The sequence below is a fragment of the Lagopus leucura genome, unplaced genomic scaffold (genome assembly GCF_019238085.1).
Source record: "Lagopus leucura isolate 7727_CA_CO unplaced genomic scaffold, USGS_WTPT01 Super-Scaffold_760, whole genome shotgun sequence".
Taxonomy (NCBI): Eukaryota; Metazoa; Chordata; class Aves; order Galliformes; family Phasianidae; genus Lagopus; species Lagopus leucura.
The window spans coordinates 12,888,403-12,914,610 of record NW_024962257.1 but is presented as its reverse complement, the minus strand read 5'-3'; the positions used below and the strand labels follow the sequence as shown (position 1 = coordinate 12,914,610).

The following is a 26,208-nucleotide window of genomic DNA, read 5'->3' as shown; positions in this document are numbered from 1 at the left end:
GGAGCAGCGGATCGGGCCGGGACGGCGGCGGCTGCCCCGGGTTGTGCGGGAGAGGAGCGAGAGGAGGAGGAGGAGGTGAAAGAGCGGGAGGAGGAGGGGAGGGCTGCAGGGGGCGGGGGCGGCGGGGGGAGGTACTGCCCGCATCCCGCCCCGGCCGGATCCCCCCCACCCGCATCTCACAGGCGCGGCATTGCCGGCTGGTTCCGGGGGGTCCCGTCCTCTCCGGCCCCATCGCGATGCTGCGGCCCTTTCCCCCCCTGAAAGCCACGGGCAGAGCTGGGAATCCCCTCCCCGGCCCCACGGAGGGCAGCAAAGGGGTCTCCGACCTGCAATCTCCCTCCCCCCCCTCCAAGGGTTGCTCCCAGCGCCCACCCAACCCGGCTCTGTTGGCTGTGGGAGGGGGGGGCATGTGAGGACTTTCTGTACTCGCAGTGATTTCCTGCTTGGAAAAGAGGAGAAAAGTGTGAATTTCAGGCTGTGCGTTTAGGGCTGGGGTTTGCTGGGCATTTGAGTTCCCATGGTGCTGCATCCTGGAGCATCTTTGTCCTTGTCCTTGTCCCAGAGCATCCTTGTCCTGCATCCAGGAGCACCCACGGGGATGTGCCAACTGATCCAATGCCACACTGAGCAGGGAGCAGAGAGTTCCAAGACAATTCCTGCAGCCCTCAGTGACTTTTGGAGCCACGATTGTTCTGCAAAACCATAAACCTATGGTGGGTAAACGTGTTCATCTTTAGGAACGACATTCGGGGCTCTCCAATGGCACGGAGGTGGGCTGGGACCCAACACCGGGGGCTGCTGATACGGCCCCACAGCCACCTCAAGGGGGATTCGGGGAGCACTGGAACGCAGAGATCTCTGCAGCGCCGCTGGAGAAGGTCCATAGCATTCAGCATCCCTGGCAGGAGGGGTCCCAGAAGGGTCTGCAGGCATTTCTGGGGCCTCGCAGAGGGCTTGGGAGCACTTGAGACCTCGCAGGGCCCTTCAGAGGAAGGCTTGGAGTGCTTTCGAGCTGCTGCAGGATATTTCTTTCGGTGCGTTTTCAGCCACTTCAAGGAGTTTCAGAAGAGTTTGGAGGAGCTTGAGAGCTGCTTGGAGCGCTGTTGGCTTTTGGGGCCACGCGGGGGGAGGTTCCTGGGGCAGCCCAGGTGCTCAGTGGATCTGCAGGGTTGGAATCACTCGGGGCATTTTGGGGCTCCCCAAAGTGCCGAGCTGATTTTAAAGGACTTTTTTTTCAGAAGAGAAAATAATCCTGGCACCCTGCAGAGCTGTTGGGGCCCTTTAGGGATGCTCAGGGAGGTTCTGGAGCAGCAGCTGGGAGCAGGATGGAGCAGTTTGCAGCAACGCAGAGGGGATTTTGGAGCCCTTTGGGGGCAGCTTGCAGAGGCTCAGAGGAGGCACAGAGATGCATACAGCTCAGCAAGAGGGTTTTAGGGCATTTCCCAGCCCAAGAGTGGGATTTCTACGTCAGTAGAGTGGTTGGAGGAGCTCACACAGCACCCAGCAGGCTGCAGGCAAGGGAAGCTCCATGTCCTCACTTACATCCCCATAGGGCAGCAGGCAGGACACGGGGACAAGAACAGCACTGGCTCTGGAAGTCCCTATGCCCATCCCCAGTGCCTTGTGCTCCCCCCCATCCCACCCCACAGACCCCACAAAGTCACAGCAAGGAAGAGCCAAGGACAGGAATGGTAACAGCATTTAGTGGGACGAGAATCAATACATCATTTAAGACAATACTGCTTTCACCCTTTTGGGACTTCCTTCACATACCGGTGGGGAGAGAGGAAGGTTTTCAGGAAGGACAGGTCGGTGTGGTTTTGTTTTTGTTTTTGTTTTTCATAGGGGCTTTAAAGCATGGTGAATGTGCAAGTCAGTGCTTTGTTTGCTTAAAACCTTTTCCTGGTGCTTATTTACAGTTACAGTACCTCTTTGTGAGCGACAGGAAAAAAAGACGATTGTAGGAACTGGGGATCGGTGACCCCAAGTCGAGAAAGGCAGATCTCCAATATTTATATATTTATACATATATATATATATATATGCTTTTGTGTTATACACAGATACATTTCTCTCTTCTTTTAAAGTATTAAAAAAATGATCAACCTTCGTTCTATAAAAATACCTACTCTACAAGATAGAAAAATTTCCCTCTCCATGTATACACTGATTTACACCCAAAGCTTCTCTGGAAATGTACACGACGTGGCTCCATCCCCAGGCTGGGTGCAGGGCTGTGTCAGATGGCCGTGCTGTGGGGACACGGCGGCGGCTCCGGGCTCAGCTGCAGGGACAGCCCCTGGCTGACCCACAACACAGCGATGCGCTCGGAAGCATTTTGGGGGTCGCTGCTGCTCCCCTGTTTTTTGGGCTGCGTTGATGTTTCCGAAGCTTGGCTAGCAGGAGAAACAGCTGCTCCGTGGGCCTGGTGCAGCGAGAGATCCTGGGGCAGTGGGATGAGTGGCTGCTCCCACGGATGCACCTCGCTGCGGTCACCACGAGCTGCCCGCCGTGAGCGTGGTCTGTGCTTCCCAGCCAGCTGGCACTGAGTTCAGAGACCTCCTGCCCCTGGCAGCACAGGGATGGGCGATGCTGGGTGTGCTAAGAGCTCAGAGCAGCCACCCCATCCCTATCCCCAGCACAGGGTGAGGAGCGGGTTCTCCCTCCGGGATCACAGCCATCACCAGCAGAGCCCCGTTCCGTGCTGGGATGCTGGGGCAGCACACAGAGCTCAGCCCTCACACCACCACCTCCGCCCCAATCCCTGCAAGCAGGATGGAGGGGACGGCTCTGCCATGAGCTGCGCAGACCCTGCAGCAACATCCCACCCTGGAGCCATGGGAGCAGAGGGCAGCGAGCCACAGACAGCAAAATAAATAAGGAGGTGGGTGACACTGCACTCACGCCCTGTCCCAAGGATGGCTGCTCCCCTCTCCGTGCCACCAGCAAGTGAGAAGCCAGCGCGCTCCGTGCACACGACCCGTTCCCAAGCAAAAGCAGCAGGGCAAGGATTAACTGCGCCAGCCGGATGAAGACATTTGCATTAAGTTAATTAAAAAATAATAATCATCACCATAATTCTACAAGTCCAGGACGTGTTTCCCTCTTTCCCACATCTGCCCTGGTGAGTGAGTGTGTCACGGACACTTTGGCAAAGCAGACACCCAGGCTGGGTAGGGCAGCTGGGGAGGGGGGGGAATCGTTCCAGCTCCATCCTGACCCCTGCAGTTCAGAGGAAGCCCTCCTCACACCCGTGCGGGGCCGTCCCAAATCCTTCCCACGGTTGCCCCGTTGCCTCCATTTCTCCTCCAGGTTCCCTTTCGCCCCTCAAAGCCGGGTAGGGTTGCAAAAGAATGGAGTCAGACAACAGAGCCTCACTGCTTGCTGGCTCTCTGCCCCGCTGCTGCGCCGCCTGATTCCCCACCGATCCGACGCCACGTTTCCTTGGGCCTTCATCAAGAGCAAAGACTGTTGCGAGTCCCTCTTCCTCCTCTCAGAGCACCAAATCCACAGCCATGGCAGAGTGCGCAGCGCGCGGCTCTCGGCCGCCCTTACTTCACCTCCAGGATGGAGGGGTTGGTCTCCATGATGGCCACGATGATCCTGTCGATGTAGTCCTGCAGGCGGAAGTTGATCTCCTCTTGCTTTTGAATTGCTTCCATGAGCTGCGAGGGAGAGAAGGGAGAAGTGGTCGCTGCTGTCTGGGGATGGGAGGAGGGCATCGTTCCATGACTCCACGGGGAGGAGATGCCCTCAGCCAGCAGCCCTGCTCAGCCCTACCCCTGGACTAGAGGTCTCCAGTGCAGCTGTCCCAGCTGCTGGGCTGTTAATGCAGCTGCAGACACACACACACACACTTGTGTTTGCTGATCCAGCCCAGGAAGCGAAGGCAAAGCAGTGCCACAAATTGGAAGGCAGCAGAATCCCCTATTCCCATGAATTAGGGCAAGTCGTAGAATCATCACAGAATCCTACAATGCCCTGGGTTGCAAAGGAGCACAGCGCTCATCCAGTTCCAACCCCCTGCTGTGTGCAGGTCACCAACCAGCAGCCCAGGCTGCCCAGAGCCACATCCAGCCTGGCCTTGAATGCCTGCAGGGATGGGGCACCCACAGCCTCCTTGGGCAACCTGTGCCAGTGCCTCACCACCCTCTGGGTGGAAAACTTCCTCCTAATATCCAACCTATACCTCTCCTGTCCCAGTCCCAAACGCTCTTTAAATCATTGTGTTGTCTCATGACAGCTCCCAGGTGGGGTTTTGGAGAGAACTGTACTGCAGCCATGGCCACATGGGCTCCTGTTTGCTGGGTGGGAAGGGGAAGCCCCAGGCACCCCAGGGAGACGCGGTCAGAAAGAGGCAGCTCCCTGTGCACGCACCTCATCTCTGGAGACTGAGCTGATCTCTGCCGCCAGGGATTCAGAGAAAGAGGCTGAGAAGAGGTTCTTGGCTCCCTGGATGCTCAGGTTGATGATCTGCCCGTTCAGCTCATCGTTCTGCTCCTTCAGGCTCCTGTTATCCTGTTCACAACAACCACACGTCAGGTGCTGCCTGGTGCCCCCGAGCACATCCATCCAACCCCACTGCACAGCTGGGGCTTTGCAGGGCACTGGGAACAGCACACGTTCTCCTGACTGTGACTGGGGAGCCTCTGGAAATGTGGGACAAGTCTAGGGGACACAGCATGCATGGGTCCTACATACACACAATGCCCTTCAGAGGAAGAATCTGAGCTCTCCTGTCCCTGCACAGGGGAGCAAGAAGCAGCAGGATGCTCCATGCGTGAGCAGCTCCTGGGAGGGAGAACCCCACCAACCAAGGAGCCAGGCAAAAGGGGAAACAGCATCCTTTATTGCAGAATGTTTCCTCCCCCTTCCCAGCCTCACCTACCTGCTTAAGCTGCTTGATCTCCTGCTCCAGCTCCGTCTCTCGTGTCCTGCTGTTGTACTCCTGCAGCCCCATGCTGCTGCTCCGGCCTCGCCGTTGCTCACATTCCAGTTTGAAAAGCTGCAAGTGCTCGAGCTGCTTCCTGAGGTCCTCAATGAGCTGCAGCAAAAGGAAGAGGACAGCTGAGTGCTGGCACTGGTTGCAGCCCGTGGGACACACGGGTGGCCTCCTGGCTGGGACCAGCTCCCTCCTGCTGCAATGGGACATGTTGTGAATCCCCACATTATGCCAAAACAACAGCAATTTCCACTCTGAGACCCCAAACTCCATTCCTGCCATGATGGCAGGCACTGCTTGAGCCTCCAGATGGAATTACTTAGAAGAGGTGGCAGGGGTTCCATGTTTTTGGCCCCTGGACATGAAGACAGCTGAGAGCTCTCCCCCAACCTGCTCTCTTTGCAAGCACCTGCTGGTTCCACGTGCTGCTGCCACAGCTCCTTTGATGCGAGAAAGCAACTGGCAAGGGTGGCACAGCCCTAATGGGTTTCCAGGTGCAGGCAGATGCGCTTGGTTGAATTTTAACACAGGCAAAAGTGACAGATGTTATACAGCTAAGCTGCTGTACTACCTTTCTCCACCCAGACATGACCAAAGGCTCTTAAAATTGGCTTTAAAGATGCTGTTGAAACTAGAGATGCAAAGCTGCCAAGTTTTGGCAAGGCAGGGCTGCAGTGGGCAGCCAAACTCCTCACCTCCTGTGTCGACTCCTTTTCCTTCTGAAACTGGTGCCTCTCGTGGCTCAGCTTGTCCCCCATCTTCCTCTTGTTCTCCTGCTCCTCTGTGAGCTGCACAGTGAGGTCCTCAATCTCGTCCAGCAGCTTCTGCTTCTCCTGCAAGCACACGCAGTGCAGTGGTCACAGGGCTCACTGCCACCCAGCCTGGAGGTGCTGGGTGAAGTTTGTCACCTGCTGGTGCCAACAGCCCCACGCCAGGCATTTCCCTGTTTTCCTATGACCAACCCACCCCGTGCCCAGGCTCCTGGCTTGGCTCTGCCTGCGAGGAAGCCTTTGGCTTTCCAAAAGCCCCAAATGCCACCAGGACACAGCAGTTCTCTCCATCCAGTGCTTACAAGGCCACAGGGCATGAGGACGACGCTGCCTTGGCCACAGCGGGCAGTGCTCTGTGGGCTCAGAGGCTGCAAATGGGTGCAATGCTGGAGGGCCTCCAGCTGGGCAGAGCTCTGGTTTCACATCAGTTTTAATCTTACATCCGCCACAAGCTCCAACAGAGCCACAATGCAACCTCTGTGCCAGAAGTGAGACCTGCAAGTTCATCACTGGCAATGCTCCCATCCGGCCCTGTCAGGCTGCAGCCTCCCAACCCCGGCACGGGGAGAGGGTCTGTGAGAGAACACAGCATTCTGAAGACTCAACATGTGGATCTCAGTGACAGCTGTGTGCCTGGGCACGAAGCAGACCTCAACCCTTCCTGCTGCAGCCGCAGGGCTGTGGACTTGCCTCCAGCAGAGGGCACGAGTCCCTTCCTGCAGCCAGGCCACCCGCTGCTCCAGCTGCTGGCTGCCAGCTCAGGCTCATTGCATTTCTAACACCAGGTTTGCAGCCAGGCACTGTGAACCTGCTTGCAAAGCACTGCCCCGAGGTCAGGCTGTGGTGTCAGTGCTGCTGGGCCCGCCCTGAGCTGTGGGGAGGGCAGAAGCTCTGGCACACACATACATGCATTCTCACCTCCTCAAGCCTCTCGATGTTGGCTCTTAAACAAGGGACACAAGACCTCAGCTCGCTGTTCTCATCATCCAGCTGCTGCAGCCTGCAACAATAAGGAGACTTGTCAGAAAGTGCAGCAGACTGGGCTGAAGCATCACCAGCAGTACCGAACCAGGACCTGCTGGAAGAAAGCCAGCAGTGATTCATCTTTTCACGCCAAACCCTGAGACTTGTACCATCCCCATTCCCAAGGGAAAAAAGGGAAACCTGCACAACTTGGGCAGGTCCTTTCTCCAGGCCCATGCCCTCCACAACCAGATCAGATGTTATTTTTTTCAACTGAATGCTCATTTTGTGCTCATGGGCAAACCTCAGCATCAGACAGCAGGAAGCAGAGCTTCACCTCTGAGTCCTTCAGGTAAAGCAACAGCTATCTGCTGTGCTAACTGTCCTACCACACACACGATTGAAAAAATCAACCAACCAACCAAATGAAGTGCATCTGGGCTTCATTTACTGCAAGGGCTGGATGAGAGCAACATGCATTCTGGAAAGGTGGTAAAAACATCCCCCTGAATAACAAACCTGTCCAATAAATGAGGCCACCTCCCATGCTACTCTTTCCTTGGGAAGCTAAGAGGCTGCACAGAGCTCCCTGCCCAGCCAGCGCCTGTCTGACAGCTCTTCCTTCTCGAGATGGGGTCGAACTCTGCCTCAGTACCCCCTCTGTGCCTCTGAGCAGCCTGCAGCCACGGCACACCCCTGCCAACCCTCCTGCGTCGTGGGCTGAGCCCTCGCCTTCCCTCCCAGCCTGCATCTGCTCAACAGCCATGGCAGCTTTTGGGAGCAGGATCAGACACCTGCCTGCTTCCAAAAGCTGAGTCACATCTGAGCATCAAACGGACTTCCACGGATCTTTCATGCAAACAAGTGCTAACAACCCCCACCTGCACTCACACGCTGCAGGGCAGAGCTGTGGATGGGGAGCAGGAGCTAAACTGAAACCTTATCGGGGAAATCCGAACAGTCTGAGGCCATGCTGGTGGAGGGGCCTGATTTTGGGATGAAGGGAAGGAAGGAGAAGCAGCCAAACCTCAGGGCCTGTACTGATTTGAGGTAATCCTGCCCACGTGCCCAGGAACCCTGCCACCACTCGACCTGCCTGGCCCCACCTGGCCTGCAGGTTCTCGATCTCGATGCTCTTCTCCCTCTCCATTTTGCTCAGCATCTCCCTCTGCTTCTTGATCTCCTCCAGGAGTGTTTGGTCAGCCCTCAGCTCCTGCTCCTTCAGCTGTTCCTCCAGAGCATTCGCTCTGTGGAGAGGAGAGAGATGTCAGAGAGCTTCACTTCTTCCATTGGATGCAGCAAGAAAGCAAGACAGCCCACAAAATCCCCAAATAAAATAAGCTGTGTGGTATCCCTGCCCATTTTTCTACCTCTCCATGGTGCATCCAAACCGCTAATAAGGAGGTTAACCAGTGAGAGGGGAAGAGGGTGAGAGCACAGCAATCACTTTATGGCACACCTGTGGGTCTCAGTGCTGGCACTGCCTGAGCTGTGCCACCTCAATCAGAGCCCTGCTCTGGGGAAGCTGCTCAGGATGTGCTTTGCTGGGAGCCTGTGGGCTGTCCCTCAAGCAGCCACTTTGCTCAGACAGGCTTTTGCCAGATAAAGCTATTCTTCAACCAGCAGCAAGTACAAGGCTTGATTAAAAGCTGGCTGACACTTCTGGGCCAAGCTGCTAAAGTGAAAACATTCCCCTCTGCTGCAGAGTTTATCAGGGCTTAGAGAAACCTTTGTCTGAATTGCTTGGTTCCATGACACAGCTGTTACTTAACAGCCTTACAGCCCTATAGATAAATCCTGGAGGGTTTATCTGCGGGTGTAAATATGCTGCTGGAAGAGAGGAGCCTGCCAGCTCAGGGAGGGCAGCCATCAGTTACCGTGGGATCCACAGGGCTGTGCTGCAGCAGGGGCTGAAATCAGTGGGGCTGCGATGGGGCAGAGCAGGCACAGACCCTGCTGCACACCCATCTGAGCAAAGCCCCTCTCCCTGAACAGCTTTCCAGGAAACACCAACCTGCAGCCCCCCTGATCCAACCCCTGGGGCTGCACAGAGAGGTGGGCACACGAGGAAAGACCCACAGAGCTCCGTGTTTGCATGCAACTGAGCAGAATATTTGCAGGGAGCAAATCCTGGGGATGTGCCTGTGACCCTGAAAAGCACCCATGGAACCCTATGATCCCAAGGAGAGCCTGGCCAACTCCTTTACCTGTGCACGAGCTGCAGGTTCTCCTGTTTGAGGCGGCTGTGCTGCTCACCATTGGCAGCTGTGTCCTTCTCCAGCTCCGTCACCCGCTTCTCCAGAAAGACCACCTGGGTGGGGGAGAGGCACAGCTCAGCACAGACCCCCAGCAACAGGCAGTGCATCACTCCCAACCCCCCCTCAAAGCAGGAGGCACTCAAAAGGGGACAGCTGCCACCGCAGCCAGGCTTTTGCTCAGATTCTACCTTGGTTTCCCACGTGTCCCAAGTAGAAACATGGGGCCAAACGCCTCCCTGCTTCCCTTCTTCATAACAAGATGCTACAGCAATGCCCAGAGCAAAGGACCCCGGCTGAGTCTCATTCACACCCATGCACAAACAAAGCAGCCAGCAGCACGTCAACAGAGCCTGAACCACTGTGCTGCTGTGCTGGGGAAGCAGGCAAATGAAACTGCAAACAGCCACATGCATGTTTCCCTTTCCCATGCTGCTCCACACAGCTTTCAGCTCCTGACTGCAGAACTAAAAAAAGCCATTTTGAAAGTTTCATCACTGCAAGCAAACATTTACGCAAGGCAAAGTTCACTCATCTTTCACTTTCCATCCTTCCCCTCACTATTCTTAACCAGAGGTGTTCCAACAACAGCCTTCTGGTCCTCCTTGCCCTACCATCCCATGAGGACCATCACAAAGCCACCAGTGGAAGATGCTGTCACCAGGGCCAGGCTTCTTTGCATGGGGACAGAAAGCTCTCAGGTTATGTCTCCTTCATTCAATACAGGATTAGAGGCAATGCAGCAAGAGGAGCTTCAGCCCAGCCATCCCAAAGCCCTGCGTGCCACCACTGTGGCACACACAGCCCTGCTCCTACCTTGTCTGTGATGTCCTCTTCTGTGCACTCCAACGTGTCCCTGTAGGACTCCTCCATTGCTCCTCCAGACAGTGTGCTGGTCTGGTGCAGCTGTCTGTAACACAGCAAAGCCATCCCCACCCACAGCAGGGCGACCATCAGGGCCATCATAGCCAGACAGGGAGACTTCAGCTGACGACACCCACACCATACGGTCCCTTTCCCTCCTTCCCAGCTGCCACCTCCTTCCCTGGTGCTGGCAGAGCACTGCTCCTCATCAGGCAGTCTCTTACCAGAGCCCCAGCAGCGGAGTGCAGACGTGGACACATGCTGCAGGGACTTCACACTGCCATCAGCTGCTCTCGCTCTTTGGAATAGGAGATAAGAGCCCCTGCTCCACACTTTCTCTCTTTAAGAACATGTGTCATCCACCACAGGACAGAGTACTCTGCTCTTGCCACTGATAAAGTTAACTACTGGGGGCAGTGGATGGGAAGAGAAATAGAACCCTGAGCTTGTTGGGAAACACCTATCTTAGCTGAGAGCAGCTAATCATTAGCCAGGCCTTGCGACATCGCTGGCCACAGCTCTGCATCCATCTGAGGGCACTGCCCAGCTCTGATTGGTGCTAATTGTGCCACCGCTGCAATTAGCTCCACTGCTGCATGGCACAAGCAGCACTATTGGTTGTCACAGCACAGCCCTGCAGACCCAGCATGCTGCCTGGAGCAAAGCACTGCTGTTTCCAGTGCAATGTGGGGTCAGAGCCTGCAGCGTGGTACCCGCAGGGCTCACACCATGGCTGGCTCCTCCTGCGTGGAGCAGCACACACAGGGTCTGCCAGCAGCAGGGTCAGCTCAGGTTAAGTGACATGTGCCCATGGTTTGGGCAGTCCCCTTCCTTCCCCAAAAAGGGCAGTGGGTGTTTCCCAGCCCTACCATCCCCATCCCGTGGATCTCTGCTGCCCCTCTGTGACCCAAGCAGCCTCACTGTGCAGCAGGCAGGCTGACCAGGCTTTGAAAGAAGCAAAGGAGGAGGAGAGCAAGAGGTCTCTTCAAACCTAAATTATCCAGTGATTATGTCATCTAGGCTCTGAAACTCACCCTGCTACACAATATGCTCATGCAAATATTCATGAAGCGTGGCTGGCATTTACTGAAGAGACCACAGCTGAGTACCAGGCTTGTTTTGCCTCCTCGCCCTGAGCACATATTTAGATTCTGAAGTCTTGGGCACATTTGTCATTTAAATCATGCCAAGCACAACAGGGCCCGAGCAGCAGAGATTTCTTGGCACAAGCAGAACGTGGGTAACAAAAGTCAGGGAAAGAACCCTGACCAAAATAAAACTCACTTCCCAAAAGCAAATATCACATTATAATTACAGGACCTGCAACAAAAAGCGCTCTTTTGGCTGATCTGAAGGAGCTGGCTCTTCTCTGTGGTTAACATGCAGGGCTGTTCCCTGGGGAGGAGGCACCTCTGCCCCCATGGGGTTAATTCCAATCCTGCCCTCTGCTCTGCCAGGCAGGGGACAGAAGGTGAACCTGACACAGGAAGCATGGGACAGCCTGCTCCCTTCTGCCTTCTTTCCTGCCCGTGTTTTCAACAAAGGTCTCCAAAGTGAGATGAGTGGAAGGAGGAAATTCAATATCAAAGCCTCACTTCCTTTCCAGGAGGACAGACTTGCTGACCACAGGAAAAATTGGGAAGGGCAGGGCAAGATGATGAGGTTTAGGGCAGCTCCTGAATGCTCAGATTGCTGCACACTGTGCACAGGAGCACGGGGATGGTGAGGTCTGTGCTTCCAGAGGGAGCGTGGTGACTTTGGGCCCCATCCTAACAAGCTGCCCCTTCCTCTGAGTGCCCAGCCCCTGCTTGGAAAGGGGTGAAGGGAAAGGCAAAGACCTTGGAGGGCAGTGTTTTCCCAAGCAGGGCAGAACAGAGAAGAGATAGGTTGTGAATAAAAGCAGGACACGGCAGGATGGGGAGAGGGGTGCATGGAGACAGGACAGACCCCAGAGCAAAGTGCTGCCTTTCCTGTGCCATCTGGGATAAAAACATCCACCAGGCAAGGGCAGCTGGCACACCAGCAAGCCTTAGGACAGTGCCACAGGGCAGAAAAAGCAGAATAACAGAAAGGTTACCTGCAGCTGACCCCAGAGCTCCCCCTGACCTGACCCATCCCAGCTGCACCCATGAGGCCAAGACCCAAGGGCTGCTCTGAGCAACAGGGAAAAGCCTCCCCTGCTTCTGTCCTGGGAGAAATCGGGCTGGCAGCCACCTCCAGCTGCCGGCACAAGGGAGCAATCTCCAGATCAGAAGAAGGGCTAATGGAAAACAGATCAGAATGAGACCCATTTTTCCCCAAGAAAAGAAGACATTGTAAACTCATGCTGACAGCAGCCAGCGCGGGCACCCTTCCCACGGCAGCAGTAACCCAAGCACAAACTTACCTTGCCACCTTCTTGCTGGAGAGTCTTTTATTCGGACTGCAAAAGCAACAAATAACAGGAAAGAGTTAGGAGAGCTGACAGTGGACGGCGAGGGAAACAGGAAACTGCAGGCACTCGGGGCACGTCCTTCGCCCCTGCAACATGCATGGCCACGCAGCCCCACGACCCTCACAATTAGCCCTGCTGGGATGACGAACCCGATCAAACACGGCCTGTCCCAGCCCTGAAAGCTGATCCCCAAGGAAGGGGCTAAGAATAGCAGTGAGCTCAGTGGGGCTCTGCCAGCACTGCAGAGCTCCAGCACCCCGTGTCCCTCCGGGTCCCTGCCCGGCTGTGCCACGCACCCCCACATCTCCATCCATTTGTGTGCTTTGCACTGCTTGCTATTACTCTTGCTGAGCTGTATTTGGCTCTGGAACACCAAAGAACTGCTACCAGACTTCAGGAGCTGTTGATCATGGATTTGAAGCACGGGCCCTATGACACCAAGGACGGGGACAAGCCCTCCTTGCTTGGCTCACCGATGGGTTGCTGGTGCTGTGCATGGTGCTGTGCACAACCCCCCCATCTGTGGTGCAACGGGGCACCATGACAGCACAAGCAGCCACATCCCTGCTGCCTCTTCCAGCACCAGCTCCTGGCCAGATGTTCCCTTGGCTGCAGCTGCAAGTTGGCAAAAGGAGCAGGGCTCACACGTGCACCCAAACCAATGCTGCTGTCCAATTGGTGCCATCAGGACACAATGCTGGTGGCAACTCAGCACTGCACAGGTGACGGCAAACAGCTCAGCTGGGCTGCATTCCCCAGTGCTTAGCTCAGCTCAAAGAACAACAATAAAAGTCAGCTGGGAGCTCAGTTCTGCCTGGAGCTGCAGCAGTGACATGAGTTCTTCGAAGGAGGAATTAAAAATAAGGCTGGGTGATTTTCTGTTAAAGACATAAAAAATACAGCTCCTGGGAGACAAGGATTGATGGCAGCCTGCTGTCAGGGCTACCTGTGGCTGTGTCAGAGGTGCATCCTCTGAGCCCCATTAGCAAGGAGCAGGAGGAGCTGGCAGGGAAGGTGTCATCCCATGTGTGCCGACAGCTGCAGGGTGCCAGCCCATGTACAGCCCATGCTGGGGAGAGGAGGAATATTTTCCTCTGCATGGAAAGCAGAGCCAGCACCTGCGGCTCTCCTAGGAGAGAATGAGATGTGCAAACTCCACTTCAAGGGCACTAAAACAAAGCACAGCTCTCCAAACTGCCCCATTCACAGCTCTGCCAGCCCTGCTGAGCAGCGTCTCTTATGGCTTTGGGGCACTCATATCACAGCACCAACTCCCTCTGTGACTTCCAGCCCTTCTTGTAGGTCATATTTGCACGACTTCACACCCACTTACATCCAGCCCCCCCCCGCTACACCTGATGCTGCACTCCAGCAACAGCAGCAGATCCATGCGGGGCAACCCTCCCCCCCCAAGGGAGCCAGACATTTGTGCCATGAAAGCACAGAGCTGAACAAAGCCTCTTCAATTCCTTCAGAGACACCACAGGACCCCATCACACAAGTAGCATTTCAGCTTCGCAGGGGTGAAACCCAAAATGGAGTGGGGCTGCTGGTGCGTGCAGGGAAACCCAGCACTCTCCTCACTGACTGCACAACCTCAGCCCCATCACCACCCCCAGGGCTGCCACACGGAGGCTCCCAACAGCAAAGGCAGCCACATGCCTGAGAAAGAGAAGGGACAGAAGTACTGCTAAGAAAGGCCAAGCTCCCATTTGTCTTCCAGCTCTCACCCAAGCTATGGCCCAGGAGAGCTGTCCCTGCAGGATGGACAGACCATGAGCACAGCCTTGGGCTTGAAAGAACACACTGGCTGTGAGCAGAGCCATTACCTCCATCAGCACCGCCATCCCTCCTTCCCCCCAGCGGACTGCAACCACATCCAAACAAGGAAATCAAAGCAGCTATCTCCCACACTTGCCAAATCAGCTGGTGGACCCCAAAAGCTACATTCACAAGGCCCTGACATTCATCCTACCTATTCACCTATACCTGGCAGTGCTGGGTGCAAGTGAAACAAGTGGGTGCAAGCCGTTTCTATGGCTGCAGAGTCAGTGTCTCCCAGGAGATCCCCAGGTCAGAGAGCTGTGCTGGGGGGGCTGCTGCCATGGCAGGACGGGCTGTGACCATCACTCCCTGGGTGGCAGAAGCACCACAGCCCATCAGCCTGGGGCTGCAGGTTCCCACATAAGCACAGCACTGCTCAGTGCGTGCTGGGTGCTGTATGGGACGTGCATGAGGCCGAGCAGAGCAGCGTGGAAGATTCCCATTGCCTGTTAGCTCCCAGGGCTCAGATTTAAGGCCCATCTGCTGTGATGCTTTTGCAGACTTTTTTTTTGCAAGCTCCACCACCCTCACTGAAATCCATCCCTTTTTGCAAGCAGGAATCGAGCCTGACAGCAGCAGAGGAAAGCTTTCCAAGACAAGGAGAGTCTTCCCTTCAAGAGCATCATTCCCAACACTGAAATTGCCACGCACAAGACCAATTACCTATTCATTTCAAGATCATTCAGGCGAGCGGAAAGATCCTCAAGGCGGTTGATTTGTTTGTGGCACTGGCTACAGTAAAACTCAAATGCTTCATCTGCGATAATGCTGTGCAGTTTCGCAGCGAGCGGATTGGTGCTAGAGAAATCACAAGTGTCATTTTAACAGGACAGAACAGAGCAATCTGATTTCGTCTGTGGCTTCCACAAGCTGAGTTGTTTGGAAGGGCTGCATCTCCGGGCAGGGGAGGTTTTGGCACAAGATGTAGGATTGGCTGTTTGAGTTTGAGAGCAGGCTGGGTTGCTTCCCTGTGTGCAATATTGGTTTGCACTGGGATTTGCAAACTGAGCTCATGCACGGCCCTGAGTCCAAGAGCCAAAACCTTTGGTTGGTTGCCCCGTTTTCCAGTGGGACAATCTAGAAATAAAGCAGCTGTGCTGCTCCACTGTTAGCAGTGCAGACCAGGGTCAGATTTTCACCTCTAAGAACTTCTCCCTTTGAAGATATGCTCATAAAACACTGGTGGTGAACCAACCGCTGCCTCCTACACAGTGAAGTGCACAGGCAGCAGCTTCGCCTCATCATCTGGCAAAGAGATGTGAAGGTGTACAAACTAATTGCCTTTGGAGCTAATGGGTCTGATCAGCTTTTCGCTTTAGGCTGCTCAAGCTGTTGAGGCGTCCACCAACTCCTGGCAAAGCAGGGAGCCGTTCTCCCACCTGGCACAGCTTGGGCAAAAGGGAGTTTGGCCACGGGATTCTGAGCAGCATGGGGTTGGTGTCACTTAGGGGCCGTATGCAATGCCATCTTCTGCAGGAAAACATGCTTCTGGAAGCCACAGACTCGAATCAAAGAAAGGTTAATAGTGAAAAAACAAAGCAGTTCAATAAGTAAGACAGGTAAAGGTGTGAGCAAACACGAGCAAGCTTAAAAACAACAGATGTCTGGAAAGGGCCCCGTGACGCAGATCCACGCTGGAAAGCCCTGCCCCAGGAGATGCTGAGGAACCCCAGGAGGATTTGGGATCTCTCCAGGCAGCAGCACGGTGCAGCACCCAGCCACCCCTGGGCCAGGCCTCAGAGCCTGTGCCACCCCTACAGTGCTCCTGGTGAGCAGATGACCAGACACAGGACACGCTGCCTCGCTCCACTCCTGCAGAAACATGGAAAAACATCCCTATGCTCCATGGCAGGCTTGATCTCAGGAAAAAAACCTCCATCCACCAGCAGTCCTTTCAGCTGCTCAGGCTTTGCACGGGGTTGAAGCTGGCTGCAGCTTTGTGGTACCCAGGAGGAGCGACGTGCCCCATTTTGGGATGCTCCCCATTGCTCAGCCACACATGAGCTCTGCTCAGCGCGTCCTCACTTCGCCCACTTCTTAACGAGCATTAATCAAGGCGGGGAAAGCCATTAGACAAGAAGCCCTAAGAGAATCCAGAGGTATTCACTGCGTGAAGATATACCTGGCCCCTGGCTGCTTTGGTTCCCTGCCAGGTGAGTGGGTGAGAGCTCAACCACAGCGCACCTCAGGGCATCCCCACCCAGCACTGGTGGCATATTGCCACCCCTCAGCCCTGCTGCCTCCTTCCTCCATCCCAGGGGAGCAGCGCTGCTCTCACCCAGCACCTACAGCCAGCCTGTTGGTGCATGAGGGGCTTGGGCTTCCCACTGCCATCCATTCCTCGCTGGGTGTTGTAGAGAGCTTTGCTGTCTGGATGGCTGAGCCCAAGGTGGCAACCTATAACCACGCACTTAAGGACTAAGCAGGAAAATTCAGCACCCAGCAGTGCTCCCTGCAGGCTCTTGGTTCCTGTGTTAGCCTTCCTGTGAAGGTCTTCTTATGGAGATATTCAAGACTGATCTGGACACCTAGCTATGCTACTGATAGTAGGTAACCTGTTTCAGTAGGGGGGTTGGACTCCATGGGCTTGAGGTCCCTTCCAACCCCTGCTTTGATCCTGTGTGCAGGAAAACTTGTCAATATGATTCCCATCTGATGCTCCTGTAACGTGGAGGTGATGCACGGGGATGTGGCCATTTACAAGTGATGCTGAACCTCAGCAAAAAAAAAAAGAAAAGGGTTCAGTCTGAGCCAGCAGCGTCCTGCAGCTCTTTGTAAGGTTGCACTGTGTGCAAACACACGTGGTAGGCAGGGCTTTGTTCAGAAAAACAGCACATTCTTAAAGACACACCAGCTAAGGACCTTCCTGCACGCAACAATAATCCCAGGTAAGGGCCAGACCTGAAAGGCATGCGGAAATTCTCTCTTTCAAACAGAACAGCATTCTTTACCCCCGAGGTTCTGCAGGGCTTTGTCTGCAGTCTGCCTTCCCGGCACTCCCCAGCTAAAAGCAGTAAGAGCTTCAGGGCTGTGCACCCCCTGAGTCCCCCCCTGGGCAGCAGAGATGCTGCAGGGGTGAGATCCAAAGGGAGAACGGGAAAGGCCAGGCACTGACAGAGCAGGAGCTGAGCACTGCGTGTGGGGCTAACCTGGAGCTCAGGACTGGTATTAAAGAAAAAGCAGAGCTGATTGCAAGATGACTGGAATATTTTGTTGCCAGGAGGCTTTTGGAGCTGTTTGGAGGCCCACACTCGGGGAGGAACTCAGAACACCAAGGCTGGCTTTTAGCTGAGAGCATTTCCCGTGTGTGGCACCAGCAGGGACAGCTGCACCCAGGTGGCTCTGCACAGTGCCAACGCAGGACACATGAGGTGAACAAAGTGCCCCTTCCCCAGCAGGGCACACTCACCAGGGGTTAGAGGTTCCCGCAGCAATGGGTAGAGCTTTACAGCAAAACCTCTATTGCAGGTTTAGTTCACGTCTTCAAAACTGCTGCTGAAAAAGGAAAGTTAGCCCTGGCCTGCAGCAAAGTGCTGGCAGCAGCCCTTCTCCTTCAGCCCCCTGCAGCCAGAACTGCCCCAGCCATATCAAGGCCTTTAGGATTCTGACAGAATGCAGGCAAAGAGGAGAAAATAAAAAGCTGTGAGAGATTTACGCTGCTGTGCAGTCACACACACACCATCCCAAAGGGAAAAAGCATCCTCTTGGACACCAGTGAGTGGCAGCTTTTACTTTTTCCCTTGAAAAACAGATACGGATTGGTTTGTACCATCCTACCAGCTCCTCAGCACACCCTGTATGGGCTGGAAGCACTTGTTTGGTTTCAGATCTCAGTGTAAGGAGAGCAAGGAAACACTGCAGCCTCCTTCCTCACCTTCCCCACAGATCTCAGGCTGCAGCTGTTGGTGCAAATCCAGCCACTGTATCAAAGCCAAAAATGTAGGTGTAGCAGATTAAAAAAAAAAAAAAAAAAAAAGAAAGCTGTCATCCAACAGGATCAGGGCTAAAGCTGTGAGGCTGCCTGCTTTTTTCTACCAGAAAGTTCTGAGAGGAGCCACATCACCAACAGCAGAGGGAACGTGGGGCTGTCCTGGGCTCCAAAGTGCTCCTCCAATGCTGCTGGACCTCGGTGCTTCTGGTGGGAGGATGGGAACTGTGCAGGGCAAGGATGGAGGGAGGCAGCTCCTGGCTCTGTGCTGCTTATCTCCTTGTATTCAGGATTTGCTCTCATAGACCAAGTTGTGTGCAAACCCAAACACAGAGCCCAAGTTGAGAAGTTGTGCCAACGAAACCCATCCCAACGCAGCCAGTGCTGTGCTGAGCATTACCTGGGGGAGAGGAACGAGGAGCTGCTAAAGCTGCTTTCCCCATTACACAAGCTGTCCGAGAACAAATCTGCTTCATTCCCTTCTCCATAATCCTCGAAGTGCTCCTCTCCGCTAATGACCGTAACGATGGAGTGGCTGAGGTCTGAGCCCAGGGGCAGGTCGTGTGGATGAGATCTGTGAGGACAGAGAGATGGGTGTCACGGCGTGACCACATGTAACTGCTCCCAGAGGGCTTCCCTGCCCAGGACTGCAGAGACTTTAAAACCTCTGGGGCAAAACACAGGGGGGGATTAGCAAGAAGCAAGGCGGAAAGCAAGCCAGATGTCTAAAAGCACAGCTATGTGCTGGAGGGGGTAAGACCACCCTCCTCCCAAAAATGCATTGCTAAAGAAGGAGGAAAGACTGGATTATTCCAAAAGCTGATTTTTCACCCTACACCACTGCCCATTTGGGGAGCAGAAGGAGGCACCCAGCAGGCCCAGCAAGCAGCAGAAACTGCTCCAGGAATAGAAGGCAGGGGTGGAATTTTTATATTTATTTTAAACTATGAAGCAAGAGCCAAGCCCAGCTCCACAGCATGGAGCTGCGGTTTGTCAAGCACCTTCCAGGGGCAGATCTCACCAGCCAGGGCTGCTCTGGGCAATAGTTCTGGGTGAGGGGAGCTCACCCACACCTCTGGGATGCACCAGCATCGTGACACCAACCTCAAGCCTTCCAATCTCTAACCCAGAAGCGGCAATACATTCAAATGTGCTTTTGCCTTGAACTTGCGAGAACCTGGAGTCTGCCCATACCTCATACACTGCTCAGAGCACCCAGGGGTCACCCAGCCTTCCCAAGGCTGTGTTGGGAGGAGCAGGAAAGCCTCAGCAACAAAACCTAACCCCAAAATGCAGCAGGTTATACTTACAGGCATGCGAACTGGAGGCAGGGAAGGCGCACGCAGGCTGCCATGGCCCCTGGGTGGGAGCTGTGCTTGGGGCCAGGGAGCTCAGAACCTGCTTACAGCCCGACTTAACTGCTGCTGAGCTGAGCAGAGCAGCGTGCAGCCAGCTAATCCCATTGCCCTGATCTGCACACCTCTACTAAGCCTGCACCCTTTCAGCCCCAGCACCCAGCAGCTTGCGTGTTCCCATGCCGGGCTTTTGGGGTGGGAGGGAAGCCACAAAGAACACTTTGCTTCCAAAAAGCTCAAAGTACCTCCTAGACCACCACGCCTGGATGCCATGCTTTCAGTCCCCCTGTGCTGACAGCTCTGGGGGTTTCAGTGCTGTTAGCAGGGTGAGGTGAGCTCCCCGTTAGCAGGGAGGTGTCCAAGGCCAGCTTGGATGGGGCCATGGGCAGCCTGGTCTAGTATTAGATATGGAAGTTGGTGGCCCTGCCTGCAGCAGGGGGCTGGAGCTTCACGATCCTTCCAACCCAAGCCATTCTATGACTCCATGACCCCCCAGAGCATCTCAGTCACACCCCCAAACCTGCTCTCCCCACACAGCTAGGAGTGCCCAGGCACAGCATCAGATAGCAGGGCAGGAGCCATCAGCTCACAGCGCTGCGCTCCGGGCGCAGGTTGGAAGCACGTCGTTACAGGAGGCGGCTGCACATCAAAGGGCACACACGTGTTTGGGAGAAACAAGAATACGGCAAGTTCCCCTCCTGGCTTCAAAATTACACGTTGCATTGCTGGCTTAAGTGATAGATTAAAAACTGCGGGTATTTCAGGTGTGTAGAGAACTTATTTTAGAAGTTAGAGATGCTAATGAGGGTACAGAAGTTCTCCCAAGGCAAGCTACAATTAGCTCAAAGAGATTGCCAGGCCGAGCTCCAAAACAGCCTACACACAGTGCAGCCTCATTATTATTCCTAAAGAAGAGCTATTTCGGTCCTGCGTGAAGTTACAAACGCTCAGAGCACACCGACCAGTTCCAGCAAGACAGAGCCAGCCCACTCAGTTTGGTCCTCAGCAGCATCTCCCCCCACTCCTCACCTGCCCCCCTTTGCCCCATTCTGCCCCACTGACCCCTGCTCCTGCTCCTCGATGGCATCTGTGAACTCTGAGTGCACGGTGGAGTCGATGGCGCTGTCGGTCTCCACCTCGTCGTGCATCTCGTGGTGCACCAGAGTGCTGGTGTCCTCATCTGTGAAGGTTTCACACTCGCTGTAGGTGCTCTCTGAGCCCATGTACGCACTGTCAGTCACCTCATTTGCCTGTGGCAGGACACAAGAGAGGACAAAAGACATCTTGTAAGATGCTACAGCCATGTCGTTTCATTGTGGAGCACGACAAAGTGTGCCCAAGGCTGCCCATCACCCATCCCCAGGGCTGCCCATCACTCACATCCAGAACTGACCATTATCCACATCCAGGCCAGCCCACCACTTGTGCCTAAGGCAGCCCATCACCTGTGCCTAAGGCAGCCCATCACCCAGGGCATCCCATCACCTGTGCCCAGGGCAGCCTCCTACCCATACCCAGCAACTGCCATCACTGTTTATTTCACCCACCCCATTTTTAAGAGGACACCATTTGAATTCCCTACCAGGACTCACCATGCCAAGCCACCAGGCGGTCCTGAAAGCACTTTTTCCCCACTGCAGCCATATGAGGGTAATTTCCACCCCTTCACAGAAACCTCTGTAAAACTCTATGCCAGCCTCTAGACTACTGTCCTGTCTCTTCAGGACACACTGTGGCTGTTTTAGGGGGCAGGTCAGTTCCCCAAACACAGGAGGTGCTGCACCCAGATGCTTGGGAGCACCCAGATGTTCAGGAGCATGAGAGGGAACACACACTGCAGCAGAAGCTCTCCTCAGGGATCCCACTTCCTGGCTTTTCAGGAATTTCCCCAGGTGGTTTCAGGACCAATCAACTCTTTGTGTCTCTCGGGTTTTGGGAACGAGGGATTTGGCAATGCTGGTGTAGAGCTGCAGCTGTGCACTGCCACCCGGTGTCCCAAAGCTGCAGCATGGATGGCAAAGGGAGGAACACGGGTTGGAAGCCACTGGGCCACCTGAGGTCTATGCAGGCAAATGGGAACTGCTGGCTGCCCCTCCTGCAAGGTCATGGGGCAACACAGCAGCATTCCAGATGCTGGAACAAGCTCCCCTTCCTCTGCCACGCAGCACACACAGAAGCTTCTGAGGCTGTTTGCAAGCACTTACAAGAAAATGGTGTATCTCAAAGCCTTGCATTACACAGAGCTGGCAGCTGGAAGGAGCACGTGGGCGCTGCGTTAGGGGAACAAACCCCACACAGCAGCTGCATGCTATGCACGGGGACAAGCCCTGCCCAGCCCTACAGCGTCAGCACGAGGTGCCAGCACAGACAGACTACAGACAGCCCCCCGACAACGCCCTAAAGGTAAACATGACGTCAACCTGTGCAGAACCTGAGTCCAAAGTCGCCGCCAGCAGAAGACAGGGCCGTTCCTGCCAGCTCCAGCAGAGCAGCATCCCCAGCAGGGATACAGAAAACCAACAGAAGAGGCCAGGATTCAGCATAAGGGACACAGTTGGGATGCTGATCTGGGGAAGTAAAGCCATCTCCAGCCCCTGCTGCTGGGCCAATCTCTGTGATGCTCCATGAAGGATGCAATGGGAGCTGGCAGCTGCAGGGAGCACTGGGTGCCTGCATGCCCACCCGCTGCCCCACGGCGTGCTGCTTTCTGCCTGCAGGGGGAAAGATGTAGTGCTGAGCTGGGAATAACTTTGCTTGTGGCCTCCGAAGTCAAGTGTGTTGTTTGGAAAAAACAACCAAAAGAACAAGAAATGCACGCAGTCCCAGATCCTGGCTGCTCCCATAACCACGGTGCCCCACACCAAACAGTCGTTCCTCCCCTTCTAATCCTTTTTCTCTTAAGCCTTATTAAAATCAAACCCGTGCAGTCAATGAGTTACGGGGCAGGTGAAACCTGAAACAAAGTTCTCCTCCTGAGCAGCAGCGTGGAGAACTTTGCTTCACAATGCATCACAGATTAAAGAACCAAACCTCCAGCAGAGATGCCAGCGGGAGATAGGCGAGCAGGGAGGCCGAGGCAAGGTCTGGCAGAACGCACCATAAAGCAAAGCAAAGCCAAACCAAACCCCTGTGCCCTGGGCAAAGGTGCAGCTGCAGTTCTCAGAAAGCTCTTTTATGGCCCCAGAACAGCTGATCTGTGCACTGACCCTACAAATCCCACTTGCCACCTCTCTCTTCCAGCCAAGCTTGCTTTGCTCTCAGCAGACAAAAAAAAAAAACAAACCAGAATGGCAATGCACCCATTCCAGGCATTTGATGGCACTTTTGGGTAGAGAAGTGTTGTAGAAACACTGATTCAAAAAGCCTCTCTGTAAAGGGGAAAGGAGCCCAGGATGCTGAGAGCCACCTGCAAGGGCTGAGCAGGGATGGGCCACGCACCATAAACCACATCACCACCCCGACACACCTGGGAGGGCTGGAGACGTCATGATGCCCTTACATAAGAGCTTCTCCTAAAGTCCTAAGTTCCTTTGCTTGCTGTATGGGATGTATGACAAAAGCACACGTGGAGCTTTAATCCGGGAGCAGCACATGCTTGGGTGTGCTTCTGTGCTTCCGAGTGATTGGGAAAAGGCACAAGAGGCTCCAGGGAGCGTTTGCTTTGCTGCTTTGGGGCAGAAATCTTCACTCAAAGCACAACCAGAGCCTGGGTGTGGGACAGCTGTGTCCCAGCAGTGCCGTTGGCAGGGCTGGTCCAGCACTGCTGGCCTTGGCCACAGCGACAGGGAAATGGGGGAGGGAGGAGGAAAGGGAAGAACAACGCTGCTTTCCCGATGGATTTATCTGTGATTAACGGCAGCTCTGGACGGGGGGGGTGGGAAGGGACCAAGGACACCCAGCACTGCCCCATCCATCCCAGGGCTGCAGGAGCCAGGCTGCGATTGCTGCTCCATGCAGAGCTGAGCGCAGTGGGGAAGGAGAACACCAAACTGACCCTAAGCTGCAATCCTGGCCCGGCGCTGGGGACAGGCACCTCCCTGCTCAACACAAAGCTTGTTTAAGTTGGCTTCTACCCATGCAAAGGGGAGAGGGAAGCAAGCTGTGCTTCCCTCTCTGAACACCCTGTCCCACCTCAGTCTCAGTCCCACCCTGAAACACCCCGTGGCAGCAGGCAGGATCCTCTCCCCACCAAACAGCCCCACACAGGGGGTGTACCAGCAGAGCTTGCCCATGGGGTTTGCCTCTTGCTGCTCATCTGGACAATACCCACTTTGCAGAGAACCCAGAGAGTCCTCATCTGGCTCAGGGCAAAGCCAAGCCTCCCCACCTGGCCACAATGCCAGCCCAACACAAGCTCTACAGGTAAACAGGGCTGACCCACACAAAAACAAGAACACTCATCAGCAAAACCAGCCAACCCACACCGTGGGGTAGAACTCACCTCCCGCAGTGCCCATACCTGCCATCCTGCCCAGCCCAGAGCCAGGGACAGACAGAGCCATCGTGTGCCTGCCCTGCAGCCCCAGCTCCCTCCTTCATGCCAAAGCCCAGCACTCACCTGCGGACACATCCCGCCCGGCTGGACCCAGCTCCTTCTGGCAGGGAGGAGAGAAGCAGGTCTGGAACAGAACGCCTTTTGTTGCTGACCTCCAGCCCTGATAACACTGGGTGAGCTCAGCTCTCTCCCCGCTGTGTGGCCACCAAAATAAAAGCAAGCTGTGCTCTGGCCAACCCTGCTTCAGGTGCACAGGCTGCTTGCTGTGTAAATTACTGCTGATTAGGAGGGTTATTTCCCAGGAGGATTGGCCTTGCTAGAGAGGCTCCCGGGACGTATCTCTCTCTGGGTGTTCCTGGTGAATAGTTAAATGTTAAATACAATCTCTTTCCTTATAGTGACGAACAGGGAAGCAAACAAAGCTTGCCTTGCTCACCAGGCGGTGACTCCACGATGGGCACTGACATCACCCTCCAGCACAGGCTGTTCCCAGCAGGGCGCACGGCGCGGGATCCCCTGTCTCCAACACCCCACACAGAGGTCCTGCTCTGCTCCCAGCTACAAGGAACTGACCCAAACTGCTCACATCAGGAGGGCCCTCCCACCTCACATCCCCCAACACAGTGCACGAGGCACAGAAGGTTTCCTCCTGCCGTCTCTACAGAAGCAGAACCTTTGCCCTCTCCCTCAGCCGTGCCTGCTGAGCACACAGGTTTCCTTCCATTCCCTTCACAACCCATGTTTCCCCATTTTCTCTGGGTTGCTGGTGCTCACCCTGGGACACATCCTTCCTGGTGCACAGTGCCAAGTGGAAGCTCCTTGCCTGATAACCACTGACCTTCTGTGCTCTGCGCACAAGCAGCAAGGATTTCTTGCTTAAGGTGCACAGCAGCATGGGGATGGTTCAACCCACACTCTCCTCCTAGCCCTGCTGTTTGTGCTGCAGGACGCCGGGGAGCTTCCAGCAGAGCTGGAACCCACAGTACCACAATGAGGAACCACCACCACCTTCACTTTCTGAGCTCCCACCAAGGCTTTGTGACCCCACACTGCTCATCTGTGCTGCAGCCCAGCTCCCTCCGCTCGATCCTACAGCTGCACTTGCAGAGGGAGATAAAGCTGCAAGGTCCTCCCTTCCCAAACTCCTTCCTCCTTATCATCCACAAAGCAAAACACTCCCACCAGGATCTCATCCGACCGCAGCAATTTCTCACTGTACGCCTCAATTCCAGCATCCTGCCTTGGAGCCATTCGTGTCAGATTTATCCATTTCCCTTTCCCTGAGCACGACTGGGGTCTGTGCAACACAAACATTTCCTTGCTCTTTCCAGGGCTCCACGTGCCCCCCAGGTCCAGGAGGGGACGGTGGGTCTGCAGCAGGTGGTACAGCCACCCCATGTGTGCAAGGAGGAGCAGTGGTCGATGCACTGGGGACTCACTGCTGCACACTGAGTGGTGATGCAGCACACACTCAGCTGCAGCTTCTCCATCCCCACCTGACGGTTTGGGTTGTGTGCATCTCCCGTCACTTTCACAGACATTCTGGGCTGCTGGAGAAACTCAGCAGTGTAAGTTTAAACTGCCTCACTGTGGTCTGTGCCCTTCGAGAAGCATTAAACTCAGTTACTCCACGTGAGAACAAATGACACCTTCAACACAAGCAACAGTTTTCTGCTACGACAGGCTGTGCCGTGCCTCCAGCCAGGCAAGTTGGGGACAGCTGGGGTATCCCATTCCCAAAACCACCCCTAGGACCTCACCAAGGGCTGCCCTCCTGCCCAGATCCACTCCCACTGTGCCATATGAGTTGCTCCTACATCTGATGCATCCTTCCTCGCTGCTACCGAGGCTGCCCCAGCGACCGCCCAGCAGATGGCAACAGCCCTGCATGCACTGTGCACACCCTGCACAGCCCTGTGAGCACTGTGCACCTCCCTTCACCTTCTGCAATTCAACTGCCCCGTTCTGAACATCTCAAAAACGTCCTCCCCACATTCCCATGGCTGAAATTGGCATTGCTGCTATCTGCCATGCTCCTGGGCAGCCCTTCTGGAGCACAGCTATGCATTGATGCTGCCTCTCCTCCAGCCCACCAAAGTTTACACGTCTCCATGCCCAATCCCAGAGGAACCGTGGCTGCACACCTCATTTTTGTGGTTTGCTTTCATTTTGGGAGAGTCCTTCCATTATTGCAGGGCTGGAGGAGATTCAGCCTGCCTGATCTGCCCTAGCCTGCTTCAGTGGGCTCAGCTACCCCAGGAGAGAGCCCCTGCCCTCTGGCAGAGCACAGCAGGCATCTAGCCCCTTTCCTCCTGCTGGGCATTATAAAGGAGTCCCTGCACCTCCAAAGTGAATGGCCCACATGAGTCAGTGCTGTT

General features: G+C 55.1%; 1 protein-coding gene across 3 annotated transcripts in view; it reads right to left on the bottom strand.

Moving 5' to 3' along the window:
• Positions 1-1,681: 1,681 nt before the first annotated feature.
• RAB11FIP3 (RAB11 family interacting protein 3) overlaps positions 1,682-26,208 on the bottom strand; it is a 44,315-nt gene continuing 19,788 nt past the window's right edge. Inside the window, exons 1-13 of one of the 3 annotated variants that reach the window (XM_042864720.1) lie at positions 23,894-24,016; positions 20,398-20,585; positions 18,381-18,554; positions 14,716-14,850; positions 12,181-12,216; positions 9,747-9,840; positions 8,883-8,986; positions 7,782-7,922; positions 6,631-6,712; positions 5,638-5,775; positions 4,889-5,044; positions 4,378-4,518; positions 1,682-3,665 (exon numbers count right to left, since the gene is read on the bottom strand). In XM_042864720.1, coding sequence (XP_042720654.1) covers positions 3,552-3,665; positions 4,378-4,518; positions 4,889-5,044; positions 5,638-5,775; positions 6,631-6,712; positions 7,782-7,922; positions 8,883-8,986; positions 9,747-9,840; positions 12,181-12,216; positions 14,716-14,850; positions 18,381-18,554; positions 20,398-20,585; positions 23,894-23,905 — 1,515 coding nt within the window. In that variant the 5' untranslated portion in view covers positions 23,906-24,016 and the 3' untranslated portion in view covers positions 1,682-3,551. Of the gene's footprint in view, positions 3,666-4,377; positions 4,519-4,888; positions 5,045-5,637; positions 5,776-6,630; positions 6,713-7,781; positions 7,923-8,882; positions 8,987-9,746; positions 9,841-12,180; positions 12,217-14,715; positions 14,851-18,380; positions 18,555-20,397; positions 20,586-23,893; positions 24,017-26,208 lie in introns of those variants that run through there. The other 2 variants (XM_042864718.1, XM_042864719.1) reach the window with 2 other exon arrangements.